The sequence below is a fragment of the Limulus polyphemus genome, unplaced genomic scaffold, assembly GCF_000517525.1.
Source record: "Limulus polyphemus unplaced genomic scaffold, Limulus_polyphemus-2.1.2 Scaffold3482, whole genome shotgun sequence".
Classification (NCBI taxonomy): domain Eukaryota; kingdom Metazoa; phylum Arthropoda; class Merostomata; order Xiphosura; family Limulidae; genus Limulus; species Limulus polyphemus.
In genome coordinates, this window is record NW_013669092.1 from 53,414 (window position 1) to 63,374 (window position 9,961).

Sequence of the window (9,961 nt, forward strand, 5' to 3'; positions counted from 1 at the left end):
ATTTTGTCTTAGCATGTCATTATCCCTATTTTATCCATTACCCCTCGAAAATGTACGAAATTAAACGTAAAAAACTCTCTATCAAATCGTTATACCTCAAACAGACCATAATTTTTATAGCCTTCAATTTTGTTTGGTTACAGAGCTATCAAATAGAAAATCAGACCCCTCCTGTCACATCCTCTCTTTCACAATTCATTGATAGTTCTCTCTTACGTTTCATTATATATTACTTATAACCAATAGAAAATCAAGATTTTCATGTGTCAAATGACGTATAATATATTCTGAACAGAATATCATCCATTCCACTCACAGTAAAAGATTCATTTCCGTGGGAAAGATAATGACTATCTTCGATGAATTTGTAACAGCTCTTGCTGCATAGTTAGAAAGACAGGAAAATTTTGAGAGATAAGTGAATTAGTCTATATTCTTTGGTGCATTATTTAATTAAATAAAAATTATTAAGTGCATTACTATCTATAGTATAAAAAATTAGGGTTAACTCTCTTCGAAACCTGACAGCAAGAAAAAAAGAAGATTGGGTAAGTGGTTTATTTCTTGCTTTTCATATTTATTCTTTATTTATTATGATAAAAGTAACTAAAACAGGATCTTATTAAGTTATTAAGACTAGATTAGGTAAAATAAGTAATAATAATATAATTAGGTTCATGAGGCATGCATGCGAGCAGCTCGTGGGTAATTTAGTTCGATAGCATAACGTGAGCTGCTCGTTCCCCGAGTGATTTATAACTTACAATGACGTGAACAGTAGTAGTTAGACGTGGTTCAAAGGGCAATAAAACAATGAAATTTAAGTATGAATAAACGTACATTGTTACTAGTTTAAAGCTACTTAGGATAAACAAATGTTATAATTTGAAGTCAATATAGAAAGAAAAAGGGAAATATAGATATGTTTAGATTTTTTTTTCTTTGTGATAGGGTAGAGAAAATAAAAATATAAACTATAAAATTTTACTGAAAAAAAACGTTTGAGATGCATTTAGGACGTTTTAAGGATTACACAAAGGAAATTTGAGATGAGGAAAAGTCTTTTTAGTTTAACATGAAAATTACTTTGCACAAGGATTATTCAAAACAAATACTCAATATATCAATGGACAAATCTTTATTTTATTTTATTCAAAATACTTCCCTAAAAATATGATTTTTTGTATGTGAAAGACTTATAATATTAACCAAAAGACTGCCAAATTTTGTGAAGATGTACATACTATATTGAAAGTTAGAATATTAAATCTATAAAGACTTTGAATACAAAGAGGTCACGTGGTCAGTCAAATTGACCGAGCCAATGTTTAGAGAGTTTAATGAATATCAAAAGTTTTTTCAGTGAAAGTTTATATTTTACCTATTCCTTTCCATATCCTTACACTAATTGTAGCTAAATCTTAATGTATTGTAAAATAAAATTTTGAAATTTTTTTATATATAATGAAGCATACCTGTTTTCTTCTTTTTTGAAGGCATCACTATGCTATATTTGTAATTTTCATATATTCAGAATTGCAGATATTTGCCTTTTTCACATACAGTTTATTCATCACTGAAAAGCAACACCTCAAAGTAGGAACATATTAGCAGATTCCTGTACAGTTATAGTGATATCTCAGTAAAGCAAGGAGACAAGAGGTTGAAAGTTTACATTCTATATTGTCAGTATCTATAGAACATGCTTCTAATTATTTGGACAATCTTGTAAAGGAAAAAAAAATCTGAAAATTAGAAATCAAAGTGCCACCAAACCATGTGACTCAGAGCTGCAGATTGAAAATTTGAATCAACATTTCCCTTTAAATTTAAGAAATTAAAACTTGTATGGCATTTAAATTTGAACTATAAACTATATTTTGATGCCAAGTGTATTGACATAGTTTTATAATAAAGCTGTTTAATTAAATTTTTAATGTTAAGCCTATAAAAAAGGTCATGACATGCACACTTTGATCCCATCATATGTATAGGGTGAAGAACTTAAGTTACATGAGAAAACTTGGGTTTTCATTTTTTTATCTGCTAAATCAAACATCAGAATTTTGTTTGTTAAAATTGTGATATTTGCTTATAAAATCTGTTTCTCATAGTCTTGCATGTATTCAAAGTTAAAGGTGTCAAAAAAACACAAAAGTTAAATCACTTCATCATTGAAAACTTTTTTTTTCCAACCCTAAAGCTACTTTATTTTGTATTATTATTTTAGTGCCTTGGATTACCATGACGTAGCCACTATAAACACTAGGTGTCAAAATATATGTGAGCAGTGGGATAAACTAGGGACATTGATGCAGAAACGGTGCTATGCTTTGGAGGTAAACAGTAGTAGTTGTAGCTTTATAATTTTGTTTAAATTCTGTTAGTTGTGTGCTAATTAAAAAAAAACCCAAATGGTTGATTTTTCAACTGGTATTTCCTACTCTTAGGTGTTTAGTTTCTTACTGATAGTGCCAGATATTAATAGATAAAAGTTCACTTCCTTCAAAATAAGAAAATTACTATTTGTATACTGTGTAGCTTTTATAAATACTTTTGTTTGTTTACATATTTTTTAACATTTGTGTAACTTGCACTTCTAATAAGATGGCTTTTTATGTTGCGTGTGTAGTTATTTATTCTTATTTTGGTTCTTTTCATGCTGTTGTTAATTCTTTGCACCATGATCCAAAATGTTCTAGTTGTTACTTAATGTTATGTTTAGCCTTTAAAGCATGAAATATCTGTCAATTGTAGGAAGCAGAAACTGTACTGGAAAAGATAGATCAACTACACCTTGAATTTGCCAAGAGAGCAGCTGTTAGTATCAAACATTTTTTTTATTATTATGATATATATATTAATCTTATGCATTAAACCTAATTTTTAATTATATTTTATGATAACATTTTAAGAACATAATTTTTTTGCCTGTCAGTTTTTATAGCTAACTGGACTTTCATAAGGAGATTGTTTTAATGAGGTCTACATCTTCATTTATTCATTTAACTGTATTTATTAGAATAGAACAAAGTTAAATTGAAGCTAATGATGTTTGTTCAGAAATTCTTGGAATGTTAATTATCAGTATTTCTAGATATTGATGCATTGAAGGAATGTCAAATTTCCTGTAACAAATACTACCTTATTAAAAAAATTCATTGTTTAAATCTTTTCTTTCTGGTGTATCCACTGTTACACTTCATCCCTGATTTCACTCTTTCCATTGCTTGTTCAACACCTGCACATTTTTATGATAAAATCCAATACAAATTGAAGTATAATAGTTACTTCAACAGTCATAATATATTATCATTAATCACCTTTTCTTTCTCTTTAAGTCTATAAGTACTAAATCCAACATGTCTTTCACCTCTGTTTAAAACTTATCCTCATATATTTTTAATTTCTGATCTGAGTAGATTATATATGGAAAGAAGTACTATGAGCAGTGTTCTCTCTGAACTTTGCAGCCACACAGCAAACTCATGTGTGATGTATGTAAGAAAGCATGCCACTTGCCATTTCTTCTCTAGTTGTAACTCTTTCAGTTGAGAACAGTTTAGAGTTTGGTCAGTTGAAAAAAGTTTCAAATGTGACACTAGTTGAAGCAATTTATTGGTTGATTTACTTATACGAGTTAAAAACATATTTGTATGCATTTACCTTTCTAAACAGGGAAGGAAATTGTCAGTTGCTTTATTAGTGGAATCTTCTTTTGGGTAAATACTGAAGATTATATTGAACTGATAAGTTAGTGCTTCAGTTAATAACTACAAAATATGCAGGTATTTTTGTCTTTATTTAGTGGATTAAGTTAAGTTTTACAACATTCTCACTGCCATTTGTGCATCTTATGTTCAGAGCATATAACGTGGTAGTGACTTAGTTTAGTGTAAGAAGACTCCTAAAGAGAACAAGTAAAGTAGTGCACAGTAGAATTTTTAGCCTGCTCTGGACAAAAATGATATAGAGGGAACAATGGTTATGAGCAGTTTGGTTGTATGCTCCTAACTTCATATTTTTGTCTTTAAAGCCTTTCAACAATTGGTTAGATGGTGCTAGAGAAGATCTGGTGGATATGTTCATTGTACACACAATGGATGAGATTCAGGTAATGGTAGAAATTATTATTAGTTGTATAAATCATACTTGTTGCTTTAAATTGTAGATAGATTTGAAATATTTACAGTTGTATATATTTTACTGCAAATATAACTTGTATATGGTTTAGTTATGTTAGATTATTGCATGTTTTCCTATATATTATAAATTCGAAAAACTCAAGTATTCTTGTAAAATTGGGCCAGTATAGTTGTTCTTGTTACTGTGTGTCTGATTAACTAATGCTAATATAAATTTTAAACACCAGTATTTCAAATTGTCAAGTTTTATATAGGGCTGGATTCTTTACAGTAGGTGTCTTTGACCTGTTAGTGATAACTTTCAACAATTAACAGACAGCACACAATCCACTTGTTTTAAAATAATACATTCAAAACAAGTTAAACAAATGTACAAAAATTTGTTACACTGTTGGTTATCACAGTTGTATCCAGAGCTTTAAATTATTCTCTTTTACATCAAAAGTACAGGCTGGTTCAGGTACTTTAGAACCCAATTGACAAGATGAATTATTCTTCTCTATTTTGTTATTACAATACAGTCTGTGATTATGAAACTTTGAAAGTCATCACTATACGCTCTTGGTTACCACAGTTTTCTCCTTTTCATCAAAATCCACACAGGTGGATTTAATTATTTTAGAACACCCTTTGACAAGACAAATTATTTTCTTCTATCTTTGTTGGTATAATACAAGCTATAAAACTCACTTTAGAAATTGCCCATTACAGCTAAACTGATACAGTCTAACTTCACTTTCATTAACTTAACTTCTAACTCTATCTGTACATATATATAACACGAGACAGAAAAATCTATAAATATCTAGCCCTCTAGTAACAACAATATTACACATAAGAAGAAAAACTTAGAAGCTTCGAGTAAGATGATGGCAATAATATTACAAAAGCCTAGTACAACAGTTAAACTACGTACACAATGTATGACTCATACAGAGTTATCTAACGAAACTTGTCATAACTATCGCTTCCAAAATAATTAACTTTTAACACTTGTTATGAAAACCAAACAATCATTAAATGTTAAATCACCAAATAAACTAAATAATATCTCCCAAGCTGAACAGTCTTGTATATCCAACTAAAAATATTTTCATATACTTTTTAAATATTGTTTGTATATTTTATTATAGATACCATTGTATTTTATAAACTTAAGTAGTAAGACATAGAGGTATTCTTTTTTTTAAATTGTTATCATTTTTCTGTCTGTCTCCATTTCTTTTGCATATTTGTTTACTTTGAGTGTAAGAGCATTATACAAATTTTCACTTCAGGTCTTGTGTAAGACTTGCTATATTTTAATCACTGTCCTGAAAGAAAAAGAAGCACCATGTAGAAAGAGAAATAATAGCTTTTAATAAAAAAAATGTTTTAATTTCTGATCTGACCAGGAATATCAATATATGTTTTACAAAAACACTTTAATCACAAATAGTTTTTCTTTTGAATTTGCTATTTCTATATGCTGAAAAGTGTAATTAGACATGTATGTAGCCCCTTAAGAGGCTCGACATTAAATTGAACAAAATATAATGCCAAAATTTGAGGTTCGATCCACACAGTGAAGATATCTCATTTTGCAGCTTTGTGCTTGTAAAAGAAACAAAGCAAAAAGGCATGTCTTAATTTAGAAAAAATGTAAATTGTTATTGAAATTTGAACAAAGAAAACTTTTACATAACTAATCATTGTTATATAGTGAATATATTATTAAGGCTTCTAATTTTTTTGATTTGCCATCATTTTTTGACAAGTGTGAGTGGTCTATAATTATTTCAGAAACCAACAGGCTATCCATGAGCCTGCTAGTAGAGATGAGGCACACTAGTACTGTATACTTCATTGTAAGTTAAATTTTTAGGTTATGGTCAAAATGCTTACCAGTAATTCATAGTTCCAGGTACTTGTAAGCATATGTCTTATCTAACTTTTTTTCACAGTTCCAATGGCAAACCTGTAATAATTAACGTAAAAAAGTTCTCAGTACATCAGTTAATACATATATACTATGAACATAAAAGTTATTGACATTATTCTGTTGTTAACCCATTATTTCAGTTTACATTTTTCTTCAATCATGAATTTAGAAAAGTTTCCCCATTATTTTTCTTAATGCTGAATGAACACTAGATCAACCAGATGGTGTGACAAAAGAATTAAAACCCTTCTTCTGAAATTATTAATTTAAAAGAATGTGAAAACACATGGAAATCAAGTCATGTAGTGCTGGTTATCTAATCTGTTGTAAAAAGAGTGATAATTCAAAGCAAGAGTTAACTGTAGTGGAAACTGTGCGAGTTGGCTAGCTTACTACTGTCATCAATAAATAGAAAATTCTCTCGCTGATTTTTGGTGGTCAAGTTTACTCATAAATTATGGCTGAGAAAAGCTGAATGCATGTTAAAACAAAAATGACAAATAGCATAGATAATCAGATATAAAGCTTATTTGGGAACAGATGCTGAAATTTCAAGGCACTTGAAATCATAAAAAGATTACATATTCTTCAGATAGAGAACAGAAATATGAAAGAGTTATCACACTTTGAAACTTCAGGTGATTTGGGAACATTAAACTTAATTGGTAGCAGATACATTAAATCAGTAATGCAGCATCACTAAAAATACAACTTTCACTCTGTCACTCATTCCGTCTCCTAGTTCTTCTGGAGTTAAAGTAGTTGTTTTGATGATTTGGGAAGTAATTACTGATAAGTTGCAGTATGCAGTCCTTTTTTCTAATGTATTTCTGGGAATTCAGATTAATTGTATATATAAATCTGTCAAATAATGAAATATGTAAGAGATATTTAATAATTAATAATTGAATTTAAAATATATTACTTTATTTGATTGTTTTATACAAAATTATTTTAGTTTTATTCCATTTATTTAACAGTTTTAGAAGTAACTTGCCAAGATGTATTGAAGTGTTACAAATATCAAAATATCTTTATGAATTCTTGATTGCATAGTTTATTTGCAAGACTCTTATTATTATTTTGAACATTATGAAACAAATAATTTGAAAATACATTTAAAAATCATGCAAAGGTAATCTATTCAGTGTCTGCAAGTCACAATGAATAGCAGTGTGGTTTGAAGATTTTTTAATTTATATTTCACAGTACATTAAAGTTTAATACAATTTCATTTATGTTTGGTCTGTAAATGAATATATTAAATAATAGCAAGTATTATTTATTATTTTCTCATCAAAGTTACATAAATTTGTATCTACCATATTGCCCCTAATTAATGCCCCCCCCCCCAAGCTGTTCCAAACTGCAAGAGGGTGTATGTATGTTAATTATAATATTTGTGCACTTCTGGACTATATTTTTAAAATGTGATTTGTTGATTTCAATGCTAATAAGTTTAGGTGTGTGTATTTGTTTTTCAAATCAATAGTATGGTAAAGAAAGTGGATTATATGTCAGATTACTGTTGCTGTCACACAAGATAAACTTTATAAAAATGCTGGGGGGGGGGGATTAGAGACAATACATTAATTGAAAAATAATGACTGTTTGAGAAATATTTATCTATGATCTGATTCTCATATCTTTAGGGTTTAATAGATGCCCACGAACAATTTAAGCAGACACTCGGCGATGCTGATAGAGAACACCAAGCCATAGTGGGGCTGACAGAAGAAGTTGAAAGTATAGCAAGCAAATATCAGGTCCCAGGTGGTGTTGATAACCCCTACACAGCCTTGACTACTGTTGTGAGTTTGTGTTATGAGAATTTTTACATAATAAAAAAAAGTTTTATATTGTTTTTCATAAATAATAATTTGGTTTAACCCTTCCATTATGGGCAGGGTGTAATCTACCCAGCTCGTAACCACAAAAGAATCCATGAGAGTAATTATACTATAATTTTTGATAATGTATGCACAGCTTTACAAATTGCAGGTTATTGGTAAACATTAAAAGGTTTTCGTACTAAAAATATCAGGTTTTTAAATTATGTATTAAGAAAGTATTATTAAGATTTTATAATTAAATATTTTCTTGTAAACCTTTTTCTTTCAGTATGTTGACTATCCAACATGCAAAGCAATTTTGATTTTAAGATTAAAAATACTTCAATGCATTAGAATATTTTCAAATTTTACATGCAAAGTCTTTATAATCTCAAGGTAATTATCAAATATTTTGTTGAAAAAACTTTATATTTTATTTGTTATTTTCACTACTGTATTTCTGTACAGGTTGGTTCAATTTCACTGACTTCGTAACTACAATAAAAAATTAGGGAAAAATATAAATTATGCTTATTTCATTCTAGAATGACTACAAATTATAACATGTAAACACAAATTTTTAGTCTAAATAGCTTCAAGCTCATAACATTATACATTTATATATATTTATTATTTTTATTATATTGACCTTCCAGCTATGCCTGGCTAACGGTACAGAAGTTACAATGATGTGGTGCACATACACTCGTGTTACTGTATCCAATAATATATATAACTGACCTTTAGTCTTTACAAAGTGACCTGTCTTAGCTGTGTTTTAGTAGACTATTATTTTGTAAAAAAACAGTCAAATTTCAATTATTATACATTATATATGTATATAGATTATTTCTTTTTACAAATAAGTTCTTAAACTTATTCTTAAAATATGTAACAGTAAATAAAGAAAGTAAACCAAACAATTATCTCTTCTAGTTATGACCTTTGCCACTTGTCATAGGTTGCTAAGCCTTATGAAATTTTCCACATGGAGGATGTGAAAAGAAAATGTTTTTAGGTTTTATATTACATTTTAAATAACCAAAAAAATAATAAATTACTGTATTGAATTCCACTATAATTTATCAAGTGTAGTAATTAAGCTGTATTTGGGTCTAAAAAATATGAAATTTTGAGCTCACTAAAGCCTTACCTCATCGTTTGAAATCTTGTGTGAAAAGAATGAAATTAGCACAATAATATGTCAAAATGGCTGAGAAAACCGCTAGGGGGACATTCTAAGCTGTTGATTGGTTATTCATGTTATATATAGAAGTAAGTGTATACAAGGTACCATTTCCAAAAATGGAAAGAGGTGGGCAGGTGGTTACTGTTTGATTCAGTACAGGAGTGATATCTTAGCAAATAGAAAAGATAATAGGTTCTTATTGTCTAGGCCTGGGCGACCTGGCAGTATTCCAGCCCACACACAATCATGAACTCCTCCAAAAATGCTACATCCATAGTGCATCGGCCGTCGCGCACTATAATCAGGGTCGCCTTGCCTACTGCATCCAGCAGGGTAGGTAAGCGAAATCAAGTTACTGCTGACCCCTCTCTTATCTCTCTTTTTGCCCCTTCCCCACCCCATGTTCATAGTCCTTACTCTTCAGTATCATCGTTGCTTGCGTGGTATTGCGGGCATAGGTTGGCACCGAAGGATCCAAAACTCCACGGTCCGTGATCGTATTCTAGGACCAGAGTCCAATTTAGGAACGCTCGTGAACTTGAGCAAACTAAGATGGCTCGGACATGTATTGCATATGTCACCGAGCCGCTTCCCACATAGGACACTCTTTGCTACCCCCAATCCTAGCTGGCGTAGAGTACGTGGGGGCCAGGCACTGACCTGGAGCCGTCAGACGAAAGGGCTTACAAGTAGATTAGCTTCAGTTGGCAGGGTTAAACTCCCTGGATGGGGTCCGTGCGACGCCGCAGACCAATGGCTGCCAACGCTGCAGAATATGGCGAGAAACCGGGCTCAGTGGCGGTCGTGCTGTAGGCATCTTATTGGTTTGTCTACCTATTCTTGTCTGTCTTCCAAGTCCACTGGCGAGCGAGGC

The 9,961-nt window shown here is 30.5% G+C and overlaps 1 protein-coding gene across 1 annotated transcript in view; it reads left to right on the plus strand.

The window, feature by feature from the left end:
- The window catches only part of LOC106469432 (alpha-actinin-like), a gene marked incomplete at its 5' end in the record, with an annotated part of 80,226 nt that overhangs the window by 51,990 nt on the left and 18,275 nt on the right, over positions 1–9,961 (plus strand). Inside the window, 4 exons of the mRNA XM_022397948.1 lie at positions 2,231–2,339; positions 2,758–2,820; positions 4,037–4,114; positions 7,719–7,877. Of these exons, the coding sequence (XP_022253656.1) occupies positions 2,231–2,339; positions 2,758–2,820; positions 4,037–4,114; positions 7,719–7,877 (409 nt within the window). The remainder of the gene's footprint in view (positions 1–2,230; positions 2,340–2,757; positions 2,821–4,036; positions 4,115–7,718; positions 7,878–9,961) is intronic.